This window comes from Chenopodium album, chromosome 23 (genome assembly GCF_948465745.1).
Source record: "Chenopodium album chromosome 23, dcCheAlbu1.1, whole genome shotgun sequence".
Taxonomy (NCBI): domain Eukaryota; kingdom Viridiplantae; phylum Streptophyta; class Magnoliopsida; order Caryophyllales; family Amaranthaceae; genus Chenopodium; species Chenopodium album.
Genome location: NC_137856.1, coordinates 4,404,557 through 4,427,599, shown reverse-complemented (window position 1 = coordinate 4,427,599; position 23,043 = coordinate 4,404,557). Strand labels below are relative to the sequence as shown.

General features: G+C 34.9%; 2 protein-coding genes and 1 pseudogene across 3 annotated transcripts; all 3 read right to left on the bottom strand.

Moving 5' to 3' along the window:
* Window positions 1-1,756: 1,756 nt before the first annotated feature.
* Window positions 1,757-9,723, bottom strand: LOC145607860 (histone-lysine N-methyltransferase, H3 lysine-9 specific SUVH6 pseudogene; annotated as a pseudogene). Its single transcript, XR_014105649.1, has 3 exons — window positions 9,585-9,723; window positions 5,909-9,056; window positions 1,757-2,016 (listed from the first exon to the last, which is right to left on the bottom strand). The product of XR_014105649.1 is annotated as a histone-lysine N-methyltransferase, H3 lysine-9 specific SUVH6 pseudogene (transcript).
* Window positions 9,724-13,837: 4,114 nt separating this feature from the next.
* Window positions 13,838-15,745, bottom strand: LOC145606846 (calcium-binding protein CBP-like). The gene is made up of 5 exons (XM_081662689.1): window positions 15,135-15,745; window positions 14,865-14,911; window positions 14,566-14,735; window positions 14,277-14,295; window positions 13,838-14,190 (listed from the first exon to the last, which is right to left on the bottom strand). The coding sequence occupies exons 1-5, from the start codon at window positions 15,640-15,642 to the stop codon at window positions 14,092-14,094; spliced, it is 843 nt and encodes a 280-aa protein (XP_081518815.1). The 5' UTR covers window positions 15,643-15,745; the 3' UTR covers window positions 13,838-14,091.
* A 1,814-nt stretch (window positions 15,746-17,559) lies between these two features.
* Window positions 17,560-23,043, bottom strand: LOC145607722 (eukaryotic translation initiation factor 3 subunit E-like). Its single transcript, XM_081663316.1, has 8 exons — window positions 22,729-23,043; window positions 22,446-22,600; window positions 20,201-20,428; window positions 19,991-20,112; window positions 19,521-19,740; window positions 18,596-18,738; window positions 18,029-18,166; window positions 17,560-17,918 (listed from the first exon to the last, which is right to left on the bottom strand). Exons 1-8 carry the CDS (start codon window positions 22,934-22,936, stop codon window positions 17,819-17,821), a joined length of 1,314 nt encoding a protein of 437 aa, XP_081519442.1. The 5' UTR covers window positions 22,937-23,043; the 3' UTR covers window positions 17,560-17,818.

Sequence of the window (23,043 nt, the reverse complement as noted above, 5' to 3'; positions counted from 1 at the left end):
TCACCTTTACAATTCTATGGATTAATCATTGTATTATGATTATCATTTGTTTATTTCACTTTTGTTTATGATTTACAATTCGATCTTATTCTTTTTATTTATATGTATCATTTCAAAATGATTATGAACCCATACATTTGTAACTTATTTTTATTATTAATTGTAATGTGCTAAAATAATTACCCTATTCATTTCTTAAAAGCTTACAATTATTTAATTGGTCACACATCAATTCATTATTCATTTATATATAATACATAAATAAGATAACTAACATATATACACCTTTAAATCATATAACCTCTATCATCTTATTATATACAAACTTATCAAAATAACATACATAGTCATCAAATCACGTACCACACTATTATAAATAGCATGAAAATGCATTCATTTTTTTATATCATCTCATCAAAAACCTTTTACATTTTAATTAAGAGAATAAAAAAGATGAAAGCTCTTTGTGTTTTTCTTATTATTGCTTCATGCATACTAGGATTTTCTAATGCAAGACCATTAGAAAACAATAATAATGATGTTAAACCACAAGATGCCTTTGGATTTTATGATAACCCGTTTGTCCCTGGAATAATAAAGGGTCTCCTTAAACCCGTTATCCCTTACGTTCCAAACCCGCCTAATGATCCATTTTTCCCTCCTGACCCGAAAAATGACCCACCACCAAGTTCATTTCCCGGGCTTCCTCAACCATTTGTCCCTGGACCACCTGCCCCGACACCTCCATCTACCTCCGCCAAGGGTGGCAACTCGCCGTGAAGCAAAGTTTTAGCACTTGGTCGTCTAGGGAGAAGTTTGTTACTATGATTTATTTTAGGTTATATAGCATATTACTAGGAAATATGCTAGTAGGAATAATGAAGTATGTTTGATTTTCTAGAATAGATTATCATGGAGTTTTTATATACTATGTATTAGTATTCATATATTTAATGAATGTTAGTTTCTATCTATGGAGTATTTAGTTTTGGGAGAACTAATAAGTAGTTGAATTTCCTATTGTTATTTACTCTATTATCAATGATTTATATTTATTTTTGCTATTTTATATGATTTGGTTCATTTGAGCTCCATTCAATCAACTCTGCAACAGTTTGCCTTTTTAATAATTCACGAGACTTATCATAATAATTCCTGTATTGGATGCATGCGTGAAAAATTAACAAAAGAATACATAGATGCGTACAATTTACTTAGTAACTATGGTTTTTTCATAATGTAGAATACTCCTATCCTATATATTAACACCCATTGATGTTAGGCATAACTTTTACCTTCAATATCTATAATATTACTCATCTACTAATTTTATTTTAAATAATTTAATCTCCTAATTTTCCAAAGTACAAATTTTATATACTTTTCCAATAAAAAATTGTATAATGAAAACAAAACATTTTGCTTAAAGAAATTTGTATTCGAGACTATTTTAACGCATTTGCTCAGTATATACCCTACAGAAGCACTGCTGAGTTTGTCCTCAATTCCAGACTTGCAATGTCTTGCTCACGTACATTCTGCCTCACACTGAGCTATCTGCACTTCTCTGCGGATAACTGCTAAACACACCCAACTACATTGGCATATGCAGTTGCGTACGCCTTTGATTTTAGCTTGACTGATATTAGCCACTTAGCCATACCACACCAGGAATTGTGTGTCTGTTTTTTTTCCTAAAGCTGATCTTGTATCAGTAAAGTTACAAAATTGCAAGTGTAGTGAAAAATTACAGCAGTACACAGAGAAAAGCGTACATTGAATATAAAACCAATTAACAGCCCCAGGAAGAAGCTAAATTCTGTTTCTTCCAGCAAGAAGTAAAACAAGAGTAATTCTTTGTTCTTGCTGCTGTAAAAGAAAAACACAAACCTATGACAACGCTGCTATGACTGAAAATTGCAGCCTAAAAGGGATCCAAAGTCGACAATATGACTGAAAATTGCAGCCTAAAAGGGATCCAACGTCGACGATAGGAGTCTATATGTTCAATTTTAACTGCAAAGGAAGAAAAAAAAAATCATAATTAAGCATGTAAAGCTGATAAAACCATTAGAGAAATGCATCAGAAATCAAAACGAGACAGTAAGTGCAAAAGAAGGCGGGGAAGTTCCCAAATTTCTGTACACCATATAAACATAACAAAGCTGTAACAGGCCCTATGACAGGTAATGCAAGAGTAAGGGATATACTACGTATAACAGGTAAAATGAGCAATTTGAGTGTCCCCCAAAATTAGCTGTTGAGTTAGTAATCCCATAAAATGGCACTTTGCTAACCAAAAATTTTCACAGCTATCAAGTCAATTTGGGATGCAATAGAAGACGCACATTCACTTTCTTACTGTACGAGCAATAATTGCACTTGCAATCTTACTAAGAACATCATCCATCAGAGATTGGAAAAAAAATAGATGGTATATTCAGGAAGCAGAATTTTCCTAGAGTAACAGAGGTCTCTCTCTGTGCTATTTGTTCAAAAGGGGAGACAAGGAAATTTCTCAAGCATTAAATCAGATAGAGTCAATGGCTTTTGTTACAAACAAATAGCAGATACAATGAACATTTAGCTAGCTAAGACACAATCCTTCTAATCAATCATCAAAAACCAGCTTACAGCAATACGGTAGTGTTTGGCCAAGCTATTGAAAGTGTTTCTGAGCGTGAGAAACTGAAATTTGGCCAAACAAGGGGTTTTACAGAAATAGAAGCGCTCGATGAGAAAGTGGATCAGATTTAGAAGGCCAAATGAACCAAAAATAGATTCTAGAGGGTGTAGAAGGAGAAGCTTGAAGCCTCTAGGAACTGATTCTCAGGGAGCCAAAAATACTCATTTAATGAAATTTTTTATCAGACCATCATACCCTTCAATTATTAGAAAATACCCACATGTCCCATCTAAAAAATATATATATAACACTCTCCTCCCCTTTTCTCTCAATGCCATAGCTGATACTCTCTTCTATGTCTATGTGTCTTCCTGCTTTCCTAATTCCCCGTCCATTCAGCCCCACATCCTCCATCAACAAATTATCATTTAAAATTGTAGTTCTGAAAAATTGTTTATAAACTCCCCTTATATTCACAACGCAAATGAATTTTGAGATGGTTTATATCTTTCCTATTATGAGAAAGATGACAGTGGTGTTGTGTTGTTGTGGTTTTTTTTTTTTCCTTCTTTTTTTAAAGAGAGTGTGCTGTCTTTGCCATTTAATTTCAACAATCAACCAACTTGGTTGATAATATGGGAAAATAAAAAAGTTAAATTGCTGCCAAATCCATACTTAAAAACATTAGAGGAAATTGAGTTGTGTGTAGCACTGTAGCCAATGTTATTTATTCATATGATTTCAAGCAAAGAGGGTGATGAAGAGGATATACTCCGTAGAAGTCAAAGGCCAAATCAATGAAAAGAAAAAGGAAATTGGGGGAAAATATTATAAGATGAGGAAAATTAATGAATAACTAGGTGTTTTTGGAGAACTACGGATTAGAAACATAATTCTAAGAAACAGAAATTGGTATTCAGAAGCTTGGCCAAATAGACTGTATCACTGTAATAATAGTGCTCTCAAGCAAGTAGGTTGGGCCCAAAAGGTTTAATAGACCAGGCTCCAACTATACCGCACACATTCTGAAGTTTCAATGCTTTAAGATACATGAATATCCAGGTTTCAAAGGTTTCATGGACAATAGAATAGCTTCTATATCCTACAATGAAGTAGATACTAGTGAAACCATACCATTGCAAATGGAAGTTATGGAACACTGCGGCAATTTATATGGAGCAGACGAGCAGTACAATCTAGGATTGTTGGTTCGTTAAACTAGAATGGATTGGTATGAAATCTCATACACGAGGTATAAATTCTAAAGCCCATGATAGTTTAAAGTTATTTGGTTTGTTATAGTTGGAATGGTATCTACATTTCATAATGAAATGGTTTGTGAATCTTAGGAGGTAAGGTGGTATGGGATTCTAGTGGGGTGGGGTAGAGTAAAAACCTTGCTGGTACGAAGTTCCATTGGTAAAAAGCCTAACCAATCAATAAAATGATGGTGGGTAACTTTTTCCTCCTATCTTGCACTAAATTCTAAATGGTTACTAGATAGTGCATCAATTTATAGATATCAAACTTGTTGCTAATACTAAGAATAACATTACCATACATGATGGGAGTAAAATTCAGTCAAGTAGTTGGGATAAATGACGGAATAACTTTGAATAGTGTGCTTCATAAGATATGAGGTGTGAACTGCACTTCACTCACTATAAACGTTTTGTTTATTATCATAAAGGGAAGTTAAATTCCTCTTGGTTATTCGAAAGTTGGTCTTGATAATGTAACTGCACTAAAGATGAGTAGTCATGTATTTAAATGAAGGCATGAATGTAATAAAGTTTGTCTAGCCGTAGTAGAATGCAAAATTGTGGCATCTTAGATTTTTACTTTTTGTGAAATAAGGTCATGTCTAAAGAGCACAATTTGTCCTACAACAACAAACACTATAAAAACCTAGCTAAGGCCCAAAGAAACTGATAGGGGCTTGTTTGGCATCATTTTTGGTTTTCAGTTTTCTGTTTTTTTGAAAACCAAAAACCAAAAACCAAAAACAGGAAACAAGAAAAAGGTATTTCTACTTTTCTGTTGTCAGTTTTCAAAATTATCATGATTTTAATAAGTTTATATATTTTTTGATTCATTATGTGACATATATAATACACTTTTAAAAAACAAAAAACCAAAAAACAGAAAACCACGGCGATGCCAAACGAACCCTTAGCTGGCAATATTATTATTTTTTTAAAGGAAAAAAAAACCATCTTAGGGGTTTTCGCCTTTTCGGGTACCCAACCTATGAAATATTAAAAAAATGAAAAATACCCGATTAAAATAAAGTCGTCGGATTGTTTTGAACACCCCTAATGTCAAGGGTTAAACGAGTCAAACACAACATGACATGACATGACATGACACGACACGACACATTTAATTGTACAATACCACGAGACTAATAAATAACCAATATGTAATTGATTTGATGACTTTTCTTTTGAACAAGGCAAAACAATTTTTAATATAGCATAATAACACGACATGAAAAAAGTGGGTTAGTGCCAAGGATTACTACGTTCGAATAAAGCTTTGTTCTATGATTTGTTTAATTTCAAGCACGAGCACGAGAACAAAACAACACATTTAAAATATCTAACTACCACAATAATGCTATAATAATTTATTTTTTCCATATTTAAATTCAATTGTTCATCTTTACACCCGTAATCTATCATTACACTTTATCTTTGTACGTTGTCTTCAATCTTTATGTGATAGATTTTCTTATCTTTCTTTGTTTTATCTTTCTTTGTTTTTCCATTTCATTTCATTAAGTTGTTTTTTTTTCTTTTTTTGGGAAAAACTTTGTTTCTTAGTAAGTTCTTCTATTTGTTCGGGAGGATTAGGTCCCATGTCTTAATATTTCAGACTTTCTAAGTCCGACACTTGGATACGAGTCCTATACCTGAGCCCAACTAACATAGCACAGGTTATCATCTTACTAATTCTTGCCTATTGTTTTACACTTCATTCTATACTAAAAGGCAAATCATTTAATTACCTAATAACCCTGAAGAGTGATCTTCGTCACAATTCTTAAACTAATCTAAAAAGAAGCCAAAAATAGAAAATTGTGAGTTAGCACACTTCCACAATTCTAACTAAACTGAAATTTTCTGCCATGGCTCATTTTAAGCAAGCTTTCTGAAAGTCCAGCTTAAAGGTCAAGATCTTCTAAACATCAAATTTGCAATATTAAGGTAGGTCAAGGAAGATACGTAGTATAAAAGATCAAATTTAAAAGCATTAATTCAAAATTGTAAGAATACTTACAGTGAAAAGGCAAGTTGAAGGAGTTCATCAATACATCCGACCACTGCACTCCATTGAGCCACAGTAGCAACTCTTTTTCTTAATATTTCCTTTGGAGTCAAAAACCTGATCTATAATATAATTGTAATGATAAGAAAGCTCTTGTAGAGGAGGAATGTTTTCTGCTGCAAACAGCATTATGTGGGGAACTCTCTTGTCCTCGTGGTCGTAAAGGACATTCTGTGCATATAGGTTAGGAGTACAACTATGATTGATAAACCTCCCAACGTTCCCATAACTCACCGCATCAATGGTAAATCCGACATTTTCTATCACATCAACAATACTTGATGGCTTATCGGGCAAAAGATCTGAAAGTCCTTCCCAAAGAGTAGAATCATTATAGTTTTGCCCAATATCAAATAGATATTCATCATTGCTAGTTCTTTGGTCAGCTTCCTTGTCATCCAGCAATTCCCCTATATATTCACATATGAAGCTACCTGATGGAATTGCAGATAGACATCTTACACCCCACCCCCTTGAGTCAGTCTTGAAGACCTCAAGAGGAAGTTTGATACCATGTTGGCTGACTCTGTTGTGACAAGATGGAGGGCACTTGCACAACGGCCCACATTCATATACAAGGGACTTGGCTTGAACAATAGCTCCATTGTAATTGAATGGTATGTTTCCTCCATTCTTAAGGGCACAAGCACAATGCTCTGTATCTGAACATCCATTTTTACAATCACAGCCCTTAGGGGGTATAGGCCGGCACCAATCAGGGTACATCATGCTCGTAATATATGTAAATGATGGCGGTTTCTCATCATCAATGGTATTGACTGCACCTATTGGGACATCCTCTTTTCCATCAGAAATATCAGCTACACAACGGCCCTCACGTGCTTTATATTTCTTGGACTGTTTCATTTCCTTCCAAGCAAGCTCTGGCTGACCTGGAACCCTTCTCAGCTCGAATTTGAAGACCAACTTTCCATGGGACCCAAGATCGTGCCAGTATTTTTCAACAGTGTATAGCCCATCATAAGTGTACGTTGCAATTGTTCTTGATCTTCCATTATTGGGTCTTCCATCAGAACTCTCCACAGCCTTTGTCTCTTTAAACCCTCGAATAACCCTAACCAGAGTCTTTTTATCTATGCAATTCTTCAGCCCTAAATTTCCTCGTTCAAGTTTCTGATCTTCAGGCTGCTTATCTCCTGTAGCGTTTCCTCCCTGACCAGTATAAATCAGTACATAGGGATTATCCACATCATTAGCATAACCTCCAGAAGCCACAATACTGATCGCAATCGGTTGTTTATTCACCTTGATTGTATCTATACCACTTTGCAGGGGTGTATGAAGCCCAATTAAAGCGAGTTCTATGCGGTAGTTAAATATATCACCAACTTCTACTCCAGGAACAGGTCCTATTCCTTTCACTGTGTTGAGATATTTTCCAGCCTTCTTGAGCGTCCTTGCAGCACGTAGATCAGCCCTCTTACTGGCGTTCTCTTGATCCTTCGACTTTGTTTCTTCTTCTTGCAAAAAATTTCTATGAACAATCTGGAATATGCGCAATGTATCACGTACCTTAGCACGCATACCTCTCTCACTTGACGAGCTAGAAACACGAGGGGCAAGATAGACATCTACATCTTCCTGTCTTGGAAGCAGCTGATAATCGTCAAATTCATCATTCTCAGAAGAGTCGCTATCATTTATGAAATCCAGTGGCCTAGAAATCTCATCTATGCCCTCCTCGTGATAAGATATCACCATCATAGCTTTTTTTGCCAAGACCTTGCTATCCGAGTTGTTTTTATTGGGTGATCCCTTGCGTGTACCTTGGCTAGAAATGTCACACTTCCCTTTTTTTCTCTTAGCCACAGATGGTGTTGATTTAACTGCTCCTTTCCCCTCCCTCCATGGGCAGTGGTCTGCAGCCATAAGACCTTGTACAATAACCAGCTTCGACCCACTTCCTGCGCCTACATTTTTATAGGGAGCACCAATTGACTTTTTCTTCTTTTTTTTATCCTTAACATAAACCATTATCTCTTTGTCTAGTCCATCAGGTAAATATCCTGTATCGCTCTCTTTTTCAATTTGCTCACCATTTTTATCTTCAGAAATTTCCTCTTGTCCCCTTGTCTCATAAGATTTTCTGAACAAAGGAGTTCTATCAGAATCACAATGATGTTCAAGTGTATCCCCACCTTTTACAGGAGCAAGACCTTGTTCCTTGTCCTTGACGACATTGTCAGCTTCATGCTCTACTCCAACTAGATTTGCATTATATAGTACAACAGCTTTCTCCATTTTGGAATTTGGCTCCCTTTGATCAATATGTTGGTCTTTAGTATCACAGAGCTTTGGCCCATTATTCCCACAGCCGACAGGGAAATCACGAACAGCAGAAACTTTTCTTCGAGGAGGATATTTAGGTTCCTTCCAAACAAGATTTGGAGGGACAGGATAATGTGGTAGTGAACAATGTTGTACACTAGTTCCCTTATCCAACGCTTTATCATCAATAGCAAGATCAAGATTGCCAGTATCCTTTTTTGCACTGGGTGACTCTACAATCCGTTCAATTAACTCAGTTAACGTATCACGAATTTCTTTTTCTGACTTAGAATCCTCATCAATGTTTGACAAGACTTCAAATGATTTAGGATTGTCCTCTGGCAGCTTCGAATTCTCTTCATTTTCCTGTTCTACCTCATCACATTTATTCAAATTAGATTTCTCTTGTTCATTCCCATTTGAGCACGATGGAACACCATGACTTTGTGACTCAACTTTTTCTTTTTGAAGTATTTTTTCCATCACTTCACAAGCATCGCTACCCTTTTCCCTACTAAAATCTACATTTACTAAAGCACCACACTCTTTTTTCCCACTACTTCCCACTTCCTTCAATTGTAGGCCAATTCCTGCAGCATTCGGCCCACATCCATCAGGAAAATCACGAATCGCAGAGACTTTCCGCCGTGTATATCTTGGTGGGGAGACTAGCAAAGAACTATCCCCGTTTTCCGATGCCCTCTTATCAGCAACTATTGAACCCATTTCCCTATGATTGCTCTCTAACACCCAGACGGAAGGTTGGTTCGAGAGAACCACTACAGTCCGCTTGAGGCCTCCTAGTATAAACCTATAGCAAGAATGGATTCTAATTAATACTAATCAATTCACTTTTGTCCCAATCAAAATTCTATAAACAAAAACCCAAATAATTCAACCTAATGTGTAAAAATGGGCGCAAGCATCTAGTAAATGGTGAATTAATTAACCAAATAATCACTTTCCCTAATCAAAATTTAGGCAATTTCATACGAAAAAGCTAAATTTCAATTTCAAAATCATTAAGCTTAATCCATCTAACATTCACCGAGGCAACTCAAAACCCTTAATTGGCAATTACTTCGCTAAATCAACAACAACCATCAAAGAAAATTAAAACTGTTATACAACAAAATTCATCAAATCATCAATGTCATCCAAATCAACCCACAAATTTTCACTATTCAAACCTATAAACTCCGAAATAAAACCATATTCAAGAAAATAAAGAATTCCAGAAAATAATAAATTGAACCAATAATAAAATTAATATAACTATACAACATATAATTATCAAGAACCAGATTTTAGAATAACATAAGCAGCGGAAAAATTTAACCTTGAAAAATGCGAAAGAAAAGGTGATTGAAGAGAGAGAAAGGTATCAACCGCCGGCGACGCCGAGCATGGAGGAGAGGTGATGCTTACGACAAGTCGACAACCACACTGTACTGAAATAACCACCTTTGTTTATGCTTTGAAATGGTGCTTAGAAAGTTTGGGGCCTAATTGTGGTAATAGAGGATATATGTGCAAATGTATTTCAAGGGCATTTTGGTAAATTTGTGCTCTGGTGGAGTTTTTGGTGGAAATTAGTTAGAGGAAGATTTATATTGTGACTTTAGATGATAATTTTCTTTTTACCACGAATCGGAGAGGAGATCAGAGCAATTTGTTAATACTAAGTACATAATCTTTTGAAATCAGTATCTCACAATAAGATGGCAACCAAAAGAACAAAATCTACTAATTTTGTCAAAATTTGACATTTTTCGATTTTGGGAATTTTTTTTTGGGTGCACACGAGGGGCTAGGCGGCCCTGGAAAAGAAAACAAGAAAAATAAAACTAAGGTGGAACCAAGTGTGGCACCGCCACACCAACCCTATCATTATGTAAAATACGACCAAGAGCTAAAGGCGGGACTTGAATCAACTCAAATTTGTTGTTATGTGAAACTCCTTGACTGGCGAGCCAATCTGCAGCTTGGGAATTTAATTAGCTTAGGAAATACTCTCTTTGCTAATATTCATAAGCATAATTTTAGGTACATAATTAGGAAATACTCTCTTTGCTAATATTCATAAGCAATAAAGTTCACATAAATGAACAAAGAGAATATGTTGCGTTAATAATTGAAATGTTTCTCTTTATGCTACCCTTACTACTCACGTTATCGAAATGAGTAATTTTAGGACTAGATAAAGACAAGATCAATACACACAATACAAAATCAGAAAAGCTAAGTACATATAGCATAAATGAATGCACACTAACATCATACATTATCCTAGCAACATTACACATGGTAATTGTGTTTAGTAAAGCAATTGATGTACTCCGTCCCTTAAGGTTCATTATATTTTGGTCGTTTGCCCGAAGATAACTAATATCTTCAGAAGATAGACTATGTCCGACCTTTTTTTTTTTTTTAATATTTGATAATTATTTTTATTGTTAATTTTAATAAATCTACACATACAATGTAGATGTTCAAGTCTTCATATGGTGAAGTTGGTAGTTGATGCATGGTGTTGTTGTTCGTTCCCCTAAGGGAATTATTGCGGGTTAGGATAATATTTACCATCTTCTCCCATAGACCAGATTCATTTGCTGGTAAAGGTTTGTGCTAGATTGCAAAGTTTGTCAAAATTTTCAAATACATTCAAAAGATTTTGATGGAAATCATTCTCTTAGTTGGCTACAAGCTAGGATTCGAATTTAGTGATGTGTGTAAGAGAGATGTACCACATTGCAAAATTTATTCTACAATTGAATCCTCGAGGAAGGCAACCTTTGTTTGATCCATTTTTATGTTTGCATTTGTTAAATTTAAATTTCATTTATAGATGACTTTTTTTGTAAAGAATTAATCTATCTATAATAGTACATTTAAAAGCATTCTTGAAGGATGTTTATATGCCACGTAATCCACCACCATGACCAGCGACCCACCACATTCCCCTCAATAACGACCCACCACGTTCCCTTGCCGATAGGAAGGTGGTAATTTTTTTTATTTCCGACAATCGTGGTAATCGAAGCCCAAAATCGATTCAATCCATCGTAACTGGTTTTGGGCTCCGGTTACCTAGCACGGTAACCAGTTTTGGTCTCCGATTACCGAACACGGTAACCGGTTTTGGGCTCCGGTTACCATGGTAATCGTTTACCATGCACGGTAACCGGAGCCCAAAACCGGCTACCAGACACGGTAACCGGAGCCCAAAATCGGTTACCATGCCCGGTAACCGGTTTCGGGCTCCGGTTACCACTATTGCCGGAAATTAAAAAAAAAACACCATCTTCCCGTCGGCGAGGGAAGGCGGTGGCTTGTCATTGAGGGGATATGGTGGGTCGTCGGTTAGGGTAATGGTGGTTGTCGCCGGTCAGAAGGGGTGGTGGGTTTGCCGGGGAGGAAAAATAGGTGGTTATATAGTAAGGGTATGGTTGTCCACTCAAACCAAATGTTGGCGGTGGTGATCATTTTGAACGGCGGTGTTTAGCAATCCACTATATGATTACCCTCCATATTTTTATGTTGAATAACCTAGTTTAACCCATACCTAGCCCCGAGTCCTTTATAAAATTAATTGAGAACATCGTACTAATCTCTTTGTCTAATCTTCGTCGATCTCCATACTTGTAAATTGGACTAAACCATCTAAACCGTCTGCTAGTAGCATTGATTAGCATGTCTACTACTCGTAGTCTACTACACATGTAACAAACCTTCTAAATTGGTACTATACATCTTTAATTAGAACATACAATCAAATTGGAAATCAAAAATAGAATATTAGGATCAAAATAGAATTAGAATTACCTAATAATAAATATGTTTTCTTTTCCCTCCTATTTGCTAGGAATTTAGTTTGTAGTATGTGTCATTAATTATTGAACTCATACACGTACAAGTAAAAAATCCGAATTATAATAGGAGCCACAAATTCTTACGAATTTTGCTTGCTTATTACTTTATTAGTTAGTTCATTGATTTTTTTATAAGTTAATTATGCTCAACATCTATCATTAATCGAAAAAAATTTCCTTTAAAATTCACCCAACATATAAGTGAGATAATATAAGTTTCAACTAATCGAAAGACCTAGGTCAAAATGGTGATGAAACAAACATTTTTTTGTGCATTTGTTCTTTGTGCTTCATGCAACTTGTTATCTTTTGCTAGACCCGTGCTAGAGGTGATGGATGTAGATCCACAAAATGATATAGGGCTCGATGACGCCCCGTTTAGGAAAACCGACGATCTGGCTTTCACGCCGGAGTTCAAGATGGATCCACCACCATCCTCATCACTTTCTCGAATCCCCGACTTCTCTACTGATTTTAAACCAACCATGCCAACCATGATTGATGGTGAGAAATCCTCATCTAATGTGCCTATAGTGTCTAAAGGACAAGGGAAAAAGACCTACAATGGTCATTCAAATGATTGGTGGTATAAAGTAGATGCCAATGGCAACGTTGATGCATCTCCCAACTTCTCAAAGGATAAAGGTGTACCACAAGAGGTTAAGCAACAAGTTCAAACCGTGTCAGGTCAATTGAAGCAGCATGGTCATCGTTAATAATTCATTCGATCTATCCAAAAATAACAGTCACATATATGCATGTATGTGATACTTATTAGTGCATTTAGAAAATTGTACGTTTGTGATGTCGTTATCTTTTTTAGAATAGTATTGGTTTGTGATTGGTTTTCCTACCATCCTTTCTAACATGGAGTAATAAGGGTGTTGGAATGATCGTCCAACCATTAGATTAGTATAGGAGTGTATTTTTTAAGACAAAAAAGGAAAAAAAAAAAAAGTTATGCCAAAATTCTAAATATAAGGGTTAAATCAATTTGTGATTTAAGATAATAGGGAACTATTTAAGGAATATGTTTAGAGTAAGAATGAAGCACATCATTACATTTTACATTTTGTTAATAAAGATTAAAGTAAGACTATAGAAGTCAGTTTGCTTAGCTTCTCACAATAAATTCTCTCTTGATTTCTTAAGCTCCTTTGATGGCAACTCGGATTCAATTGAGTTATAATACAATAAATACATATTCACGTTGTATCTTGTACCTTGGGGTGGAACTATAGATTTTTTCCCCCTAATTTCAACAAATGCTTCTAATTTTCAAAAGCTACTGCTGAACACGACCAATAGTAGCTTTTGTGCTGTGGCCTAGATTGGAGCAAACTTTTATTTACTTTAATCTAAATTATTTGTGAGTATCATATAAAAGTATTTTAGATTTTCTCAACGACGACGATTAAATAAATAAGTCATGATAAAGAAATTTACACTCTCTTCACTTCTTTTGGTGTTCTTATTTGAAATTTTCAAAGATTTCAATATAACTTAATAAAAGTTTAATACTCTATCAATATATGTGAAAAAACACTTTCATAAGAGATATTGTTTGATTCGTCACATCTCATCAATATGTACTTAAAGATACTTAAGTTTATGTGTGTGCATAGAAGATGGTTGTAGATCAGCTAAAGGGGTTGTTAAACAACGCTCGCATTTTACAAGGTTTGAAAACTTTACAAAAAGTAAAACGGGAACACAAAAATTAAACCGAGGAAATAGCTTGTAGCTCGTATTAATAAAATCCACAATGATACATAACAATATACTAACATCCATGATGAACAAAAGCATCACACATTCATGCATAACATAACTTGGAATAACATATAAAGTATTGAAATACAGAGTAAATAAAAAGCGTTGCGTTATTTATTACAAGCATTGTCAGCTTGAATTAATTAATTAATTAACCGCACGCATATTAATTAATTAATTAAGTACGTAATTTTGATCTAATTAAGCAATGATGAAGGGAAGAACGTTCAACAGGAACTCCTCGTAGCAGAAAGTTGCTTTGCCACACACAGCTTTAGCATTGAATGTTTCAGTCAAACCCTGCAAATTAAAATAGATTAAAATTAATTATATTCATCAACGATAGTAATTAAATTATTATATGTAAAATTGAAACAGGTAATTACCTTAATAGTGAGGCAGCACCTGCATTAAGAAAAGGGAAAACAAAAGGGACGTTCATTAGCTATGGTTAAAGAAATTCAAGAGGAAACTAATAATGCTCACAAAAGCGCTATGCAATATATTCTCTCTGTCCTCAGATAATTAGTACTTCTAATTTTTAAGAAATTCAAAATTTTCAAACAAATAATCTTACCACTAGACCAAGTACTATTTCGTATATACACGTACGAAATATATGTCACAGATACAATATACAAGAAATTAAGGAGATCGAAGTAGAGAAGGACGTACTCAATGAAGGCATCATATTGAAGAGAGCATCTTCCAGATTTGCTAAATTTAGCAACAAGCAGATTCACAATAATTGGAGAAACACAATACCCCAAGCTGCTCATTGCTTGGTTCATCTCAGATGAATCAATGCTTCCATTCCTGTCCCTATCAAACCTTTGGAACATTGCCTGTAAAATTTTCAAGGATATATGTAAGGTAAAGAATTATAAAATATATAAATCGCGTTTTTAAAAATAAGATTTTCCTCTTAACATCCCTTTCGATATAATCAAAGACTTTTAATTATTTTGACTTACCCTCCAGGTCTGGAGACACTTGAGCAATGGGACGAATTCCTTAGGACCTGTGTCACAAAGGTAAATATTAGCAACTTTATCAAAAATATCGATCCTAAGACACTAACTATCACCTTATGCTTTTGGTTGAATTGGTCCTTTGACAGCTAATGATCAATAAATTAAAATATAAAAAAGTGTAACTAACATCGTTATGTGTTTTACAATAAGTTATTGTGAGATTGTTCATTACATACGTGACGTGTACAAAAGCGTTTTAGGCATACTTACCAATCATCCTCTTGTTAGAGTGAGTGAACTCATACATGAGAAGGTGGACGGTTCTAAGGTTAAAGTTATGGTTGCAGTTAGTCAGCACAGACTGCAGCTCCCTGTCGTCGATGATTCCATTGCCATCCCTATCAATCCTGTTAAAGCACTCAATGACTTTAGGATCAGTACCAGGTGGGAAGGCAGATGGCATGATCTCACAGAACGCGTCCTGCCCAAACACAGTCATTGATTGGGAGGAAGAATACTGAGACTTCATGGATGAACTGTGCTGCATCATGCCACCTGCGTGCTGCGACTGCTGCACCAGCCCTCCGTGCTGGGACTGCTGCACCAGGCCGCCGTGCTGGGACTGCTGCATCATGCCCTGGCGCATGCCGTACTGCTGGTGCTGCATCCCGCCGTGTGATGAAGAGTGATGAGCCTGAGATGATAGCATCGACGATGGGCGATGCATTTGTTGCTGTGATCCATCATCACAGTAGCTGCTCTGACGATAAGCCTGCATATTTGCTCTGTTTTTTTTTTAAAAATTCCCTCTTAATTTGAATGAGGGATTGAGTTAGCTTAAGATGTTTGTGATGATTGATGTTTGTAAATGAAGATTATGCAATCTTTTTATAGCACAAGAAAAATTGTTCACTATTAAGGTCCCTAAATTCCTTTTCTTTTTTTATTTTTGGAGATACTTTTATTAATGGAGGATTTTTAAAGTGGTGGAATCCAATTAAACCACTTGAGCATTTTCATTTCAAATGGTGGAGCTTGCTGATAAATTGACAATTGTAATTCTTACTTCTTAGCATCGTTTTTCTTATCATTAATGCATGGTTCACCAATTACATGTATATATCTTGTATGTTCGACACTATTAGTAGTCGTAGAATTGTAGTATCGAGTAATTGTTTTACTAGTGGATAACAATTTTTTGAAACAAACATACACAGAGTATATTGGTGTATAGAAAGTCACAAAGGACAATGATGTATACGGGATAGATTTGATTCTATATAATGTTTGTTATACCATATTTATGTTCAATGAACCCGACTTGACAATTTGCTTATTTCCTATATTATTATAGATAAAATTAGTAGGACTTGTACTAATGTTTAAATTTTAGATGAAAGTAAATAAGTTCAAATACCCTTCAAAAAAAAAAAAAAAAAAAAAATTCAAACAAAACAAATTAAGAGAAGAATCAATCCATATACATATGAACTCGTTAAATATTTTTTTTATTTTTTTATTTTCTTACAACCGGTTGTTGTCGTATTCCTTTCTAATAAAGTTTTACGCAACATATATAGGAATGCATTCGATAATGGACAGATGCTACGACCAACCTAAATGACACTAACATAAAATTCTCCATGCAAGGCCATAACCGAGGATTCTATTTTCATCATATCATGATATAAAATACAGAGAGTATAATTTGTTCCATCAACTTTTTAGGATTCTGACCAATCCTTATCTGGAATATAAACACATTTAAATTCATAATTGACCACAAATTGCAATTTTTTTTTATTTTGTATTGCAATATGGCATGTTTTCATATGAATTGTTTTCTAATATTGAGATGAAAAAGGGACTTCCCTATTGTAGTACGAATATTGGAGGACCCATGTCAATGTGAATATGGTATGTGTTCATAATTTCATATGAATATGAATATCGTATAAATAAAATACAATAAATATCAATAACTTTAGCATAATATAGTCATTTTCAAATTTTCATAATCATATCTTCAAATAACCCTCAAACCTAACAAAAATCCTAGCTTTTAACAAATTACCCTTAGCTTATTGAATATGATAAGCTCTTAAAGAAACCTTTTACCAAAAACAGATGATTAAATAATCAAACATCTATTTTGATTAACTAAATTATTATTATTATTATTTTTTTTATTTTTTTTTTTTTTTTTTACAAAACATTCCCAGCTATGCTAGACAGTAGACAGACAAAATAAGTTATGAGTTAATTCGAAATTCCATTCAACTCAAAAATCAACACTTTAATCCTCGACTTTCCGATGAATTACCAACCTCAATCTAACCATAGCTATAAGATCGTGTTATCATAAAGTCTTTGATTTGTGTGTTCATATTGAGATAGTTTTAAATGGAATAATCAAATATGACTGTTCTTCCTAGCGTATAAATAATCAAATATGGTCACATTGTAAAACGTAAATGGCATAAAAATCGGTAGGATACAGCTTAATAAAGGGTAATATTAAGCAATCTCTTACCAGTGTTACAATAATTATCAACAGCAATATAAAGCCAGTAAAGAATAAAAGATAAGACCAGGCTACACAGTTTTTTTGTATGGCTTTCTTCGCTCTGAAATCCATATATTTTCAACAAGAACCAAAAGACTGGTGCAAAATTGTGAAATAACAGGCGGTAAATTGCAAGTGCAAAATTTTAGTAAGCATTTTACAATAACCAAAAGAGATTATCTGAACAAAATCAAACTTTCCCGCAAAATTTTCGATTCTCTAAGTTTAAGCAGGTTCGCTAAGATGCAAGTCAAATGCAATAAAAATTATGAGATCTACACAAACTCTTTGGCCTGAAATAATGAAGGATCACAATATAACTAAACGGTACAAACACTCGTAGCAGCACCCCCTTTGAAAACTACCTTGCTGGTTTGCCTGTCCTTAACTACCTTGCTGGTTGCGCCTGTCCTTGCTCAAGAAGTTGGCCCACTAATTTGTATGTACGCCCTGACAATGTCTTGGTGTGATCAATCAGCTGCTCATACCTGGAAAGACAAGAAACATAAATCAACTTGCAAAACTACATAATCTTATTAAACAAAAGGAAAGGAAAATGGGGGAAAACTCAAAATTGACAAGGAATTGGTTTTCTTACACATTAGGGTAATTGGGCTCCATCACTATGGTGCCCAACTTGGAGTCGATCTTTGCATCAAGCTTAGAAGTGCGTATGAGGGTCATAATCCACCTCTCTGCTTCTTCATAACTCAAATTCAATTTCTCAGCTAGGACCCTGACCAATACAAATTTGATCAGAAGTAAGAACTTTCAGTTTTATATAATAAATATTCACTGTGATAGTTCATACACTCTGTAAAGATTATACTACACAAGCCAAAGCACTGATCAAACAAAATTCTCAGCATGAATATCAGACAATCACACTTGAAAATTGTTCAACAAATTCAAATCATACAACTTTTACCAAGTTTTGCTCCAATATTTAGGAGCCAAAAACCCACTCTGTTCACCAAATCATAAAGAAACTCTACACAATAATTGCACAAAAAGGCATACAGGGAGGCAATCTAGTGAGAGACATCATAATCCTTTAGTCAAGTAATTACAACTTAGGCTGACAGAGTCGTTTACCATAAGATAACTCAAAATGACAGTATTTTATATTCCATGAAACAAGATAGATTAGAGAGCATGAACATACCCCAATTCAATGCGCTGATGTATCCTACAATAGGTTTCACAGATGAAAAGCCGGGCATTTTCAAGAAACTCATCCCTAAGTGGAACAGTGGTATAACTTCCCTCCTCAACTCGTTTACCAAGGAATGGATCATTTAGTATGACCTGGAAAGGAAAAAAAAAAAAAAAATCAATTGCGAAGAATGAGAAGTGCAAACATTAAGAATAATAAGTAGTCCAAAAAGAAGTTTAAAATTAAAATTATGCTTGAATGATAAAACGACAAAGCAATGTTCTAAATTTGCTATATCAAACTACAATGAATATGAACACAAAAACTCCAGCACCGACTATTAGTCTCACAAGAAGTTAAAATCTAAACTTATGCTGTAATGATAAAACATCAAACAATGTTCATAAAACAAAATTGTGAAACTGTTTAGCGAAAATGCAATGAGATATACAGTTGTGACTAGTCACGATAGTCTATTGTTCAATTATGTGCTTCTTTTCATGAATAAACAATAAAAGGAAAAAAAAACCCACAATTTGACAACTAGACTCTATTTTAAACTCACTCTTCCCCATTGAGTTCGTCCACTTCTCCTAAAATACAAAATTTTCACTAATTTATTAGACACCATAATATTTGTGAAGAGTCACCATAGACATCCAATGGGCCTTAATATACTTGATAGCAAATTACAGGGGAGAATAACCTGAAATAACAACAATCAAATAAAAAACAACAGACTATAGCCAAAAGCACCAATGAACAATGAACATGCACAGTTTATTCCATAATCCATACAATTCATTCTTCTGAATTTTATGCCTACACACATATAAAAATGGGGGGAATTGAACAAAAGAAACTACAGAAAACCCATAAAGGAATATGCAGTATAACAACAAGAGGTTCAGTCCAAGAGGATGAAAATTCTTACTTCTTCACATTCCTTTAACTTTTGTTGTGCCCCATCAAAGTCATAATTGACATAAACACATGCCAAAAACTCAGTGATTGGGTCTTTGTAAGAACATTGCTCTGGCTGAATGACCTTAACAAACTCTTTAAACTGAGGCCTTCTCCTCTTGTTAACAATGAATGCAGTAGCAAGATAACGCATAAGATGAGGAGCATTTGTTTGGATAGCATTAAGATACCTGCAAGACGAAATAATTGTTCAATTAAGCTATAGAGCTACAATATTTTTGGGCAAAAGAACTTTGATACCATATTCAAAGAGCACAAAGTAAAACCACAAGTACCACAGAATCAATAGCTACAGATAACTTTTTCTTACAATAGTAAAAGTGAAATTCAGTTAGCAACAAGGCTTCCCGAACTGAAAGAGAGCTTGGAAAAACAAAGAAAAACCAAAGGAATAGAGATAAGTACAGATGGAAGACTTACTTGTCCTGATTGAACAGGTCAATTATCTGGGTCCTGCCATTGTCATGGTTAAAAAAGATAAATAAGCTCCAGTGCATCAGCCATATTCTATTCTGAACTTGATTCAAAGGTGATGTGAAAGCCTGCGGCACAAATTGGTCATCAGCAAACACATAACACGACAATGAAAATTATCTATTACGAAACTCAGAAAAGAGCAAAGAAACAGACCTTAGAATCAATAATCTCTTTCAAACGGTTAAGTTCCTCAAGGGCAATGTCCCAGTTTTGCATTAAAATTTCAGCAGCGAGCTTTCCCCACAATGCACTGAGACTTCTTTCACTATTGGTGCATAGAGCTCTGTACTGATAGAGAAAATCAGCTGCGCCAGAATAGTTACCACATTCAAATTGGAATTTAGCATACTGATACAATGCCTCAATCTGCTCTGGACCAATCTGAACAAAACCAACAATGAGATTAAAAAATATGCCCAGAAAAAGAATTTACATAAATTAAAAACCACATGGCACAAGGGCCAATGATATACAACTGTATGACAAACAATGAAGCTGGTGAGTGGTGACTGCTCTGTCAGCCAATCACATAAAGTTTGCCACACTAAACTAGGCAAATTACATAATTAACCACCTAGAAAACTAACTTGAACTTGTAATGTCATTCTAGATTAGTCGTAAATTTCAAGATATTAATCAGATATGTTGCTAGATTCCACCCTTAAGAGAAGGGTCTCCTAAACTTGCCTTGTACCTCTCCCAAATTAAAAAATGCAGTGTTGCTATAAGGCTTAACTACTCAGATGATTGCTTCACCATACGCTATAGTAAACCACAACCAAAAAGAATCTTTGGGCATCAGCCACCAAAAAAGGGCATTACAGTAAATCAGTGTACTTGATAGCACCAAACAGAAAACATATTTGACTCATAACGAAATGAATGAATGAAAAGCTCAAACAAGCTATGAACTTCCACAGTTTAGCTAGAAAAGAAAGCATACAATATGAATAATAACATCAACTAGTTATTGAGCTAAACCATAAGGAACAGTACTAGAAATAGGACATTAATTTGTGAAATTATTGAAAGCGTAGTTTATTAAAGGCACTAATTTCTCTAACCATGCAAAAGTGTTTATTACCTTTCATGTGGAAAAGAGTATAGCAACCATTTCCAAACCAACACAAACAAAGAAAATAAACATTAAAATATAAATAAAAACCAAAAGTTATCAGAAGATTTTAAATAAATTAGATTTAATGCCACTAGAGAATAATTTAAGGCAGTCTGGATTTGACCATGATTGAGTAACACGACAATCATCCAGGATTCCAGGCTGCCCCAACAAACAGTTCACTTCTAGGCCGGGTGAAATAGAGTCCTCATTGGATGAATGAAAGAAATTTAGCTGAGAACCCATTGGATCGGCCATTTGAAAAGGAGTCAACAAAGGAGAAATTATTGATTCAAGAGCATTGATAAAAATAGATAATTTATGAAAGAATTGATATGTCAAAAGTCAAAAGGCTTTAACATCTGCAAATATGTATTAAAGTTTCCGATGCAAGGATGTGGATCAAAGGAGCTTCAACATTTGTCCTTTGTTCGCAACAGAAGACACAGAGTGCTCACTAAGTTCTCTCAAAGGCAATGCAATTGGGGTCCAAGACGAAAGAAGAAAACATGATAATGTAACCCCTATTAAAAGTTAAAGCTAATGTTTAAAATTCAAATCCCCCACAAAATACGCCTTCAGACTTTCAAAGTGACTTCATCAAACACCACTGGTACTGACCTTCACCTAATAAAATAATCCTAAACTTATATGAAATATACGATAATCACAGCTTGAAAAGTCAACATGATTAGAAACCGTAGGAGTTGCGCAAAATCAAAGTAACATACATGAACATAAAAAGCCCATCGTTGAACAGCCATCCAACCAAATAAAAACTACTCATTACAAGCTAACTAACCAGCACAAGCACACACTTACACAAAACAACCACGGCTCCAGCAACACTAGTTAGCCAACTTGTCCACTAGAAATTCAATACCTAAACAGACACAGCTCCAGCAACACGAAACATAGAGCAATCATAGAAATATTTCATCCACACCTCAGACAGCATAACCCCCCCTCCCCCTCCATGACCACCGATACTCTATACATGGTATTAAGCCCTTGCAGAATACACCTCCTTCTAACAGTAAGGCAGATTATAACGAAACAAGTCATAAAGAAGCCGAATTTACATTACATTCAAGTAAATCAAATCAGACACAAGATAAGATAGATGACAATTAGGCCAACTACTCATTCAATTACAACTAAATTAAAAATTACATAAATTAGATTCCTTAATAAAAATCAAATTTTTATAATGTTTACTAATACGTAATTAAAACAGGTAGAACTTTAAGAGACGAAAGGAATAATCGGAGAAACAAAAACCTGATAACGCTCATTGAGCATCTGAAGATTATACTGTTTATCAGCACGCAATTCCTGAACTTTATCCTCATTCTGAAGAAACGAAACCAAAGGAGCCGCACCTTCTTCCAACGACTTCAATCTCGCAACAACCTCAACTCTCCTATCCATCATCTCTACACTCAAATCAAACCCAATTCAATCAAATTCAACCCAAATTAACCTTTAACCTAAAACCCAAATCCCAAAAATCAAAAAACGAAAAACCCTAGGAGAGAGAAAATCAAAACTAAAATTAAAATACCTTGAGGAACATCATCAGTATGGTAGAGGCTCTTATGAATATCCATGGCATAATCAACCATGTTAGTTTGATTGAGAAGCTCGATCTTATTCCTGAGAAGCTGATCTTCTGGGTACATTTCACGTTCTTGGAGAAATTCGAGAAGAGGGAAGACGAGATGACGGTCTAAGTGGGGCGCGATTTTCGGGGTAAGGTCGTAACTCGCCATTGTTGCTGCTGTTGGTGTCAAGGGTTTGAGCGGCGGCAACAAGAGAGAAGGTGAAAAAAAGGGAAGAGTGGTGAGAATAGAATAGAGGTGAGTGTTTGATTAGAGTT

What these genes read in the sequence shown, in the direction of transcription:
- LOC145606846 (XM_081662689.1), bottom strand. Translation starts at nt 15,642, where the DNA reads ATGCAGGCTTATCGTCAGAGCAGCTACTGTGATGATGGATCACAGCAA. An exon ending in CTCTAACAAGAGGATGATTG is followed by an intron (nt 14,912 to 15,134) that starts GTAAGTATGCCT and finishes TTTGTGACACAG; the next exon opens with GTCCTAAGGAATTCGTCCCA. An exon ending in AGTGTCTCCAGACCTGGAGG is followed by an intron (nt 14,736 to 14,864) that starts GTAAGTCAAAAT and finishes AAAATTTTACAG; the next exon opens with GCAATGTTCCAAAGGTTTGA.
- LOC145607722 (XM_081663316.1), bottom strand. Translation starts at nt 22,936, where the DNA reads ATGGCGAGTTACGACCTTACCCCGAAAATCGCGCCCCACTTAGACCGT. An exon ending in TGCTCAATGAGCGTTATCAG is followed by an intron (nt 20,429 to 22,445) that starts GTTTTTGTTTCT and finishes GGTTTTGTTCAG; the next exon opens with ATTGGTCCAGAGCAGATTGA. An exon ending in CATCAGCGCATTGAATTGGG is followed by an intron (nt 18,167 to 18,595) that starts GTATGTTCATGC and finishes TGTATTGGTCAG; the next exon opens with GGTCCTAGCTGAGAAATTGA.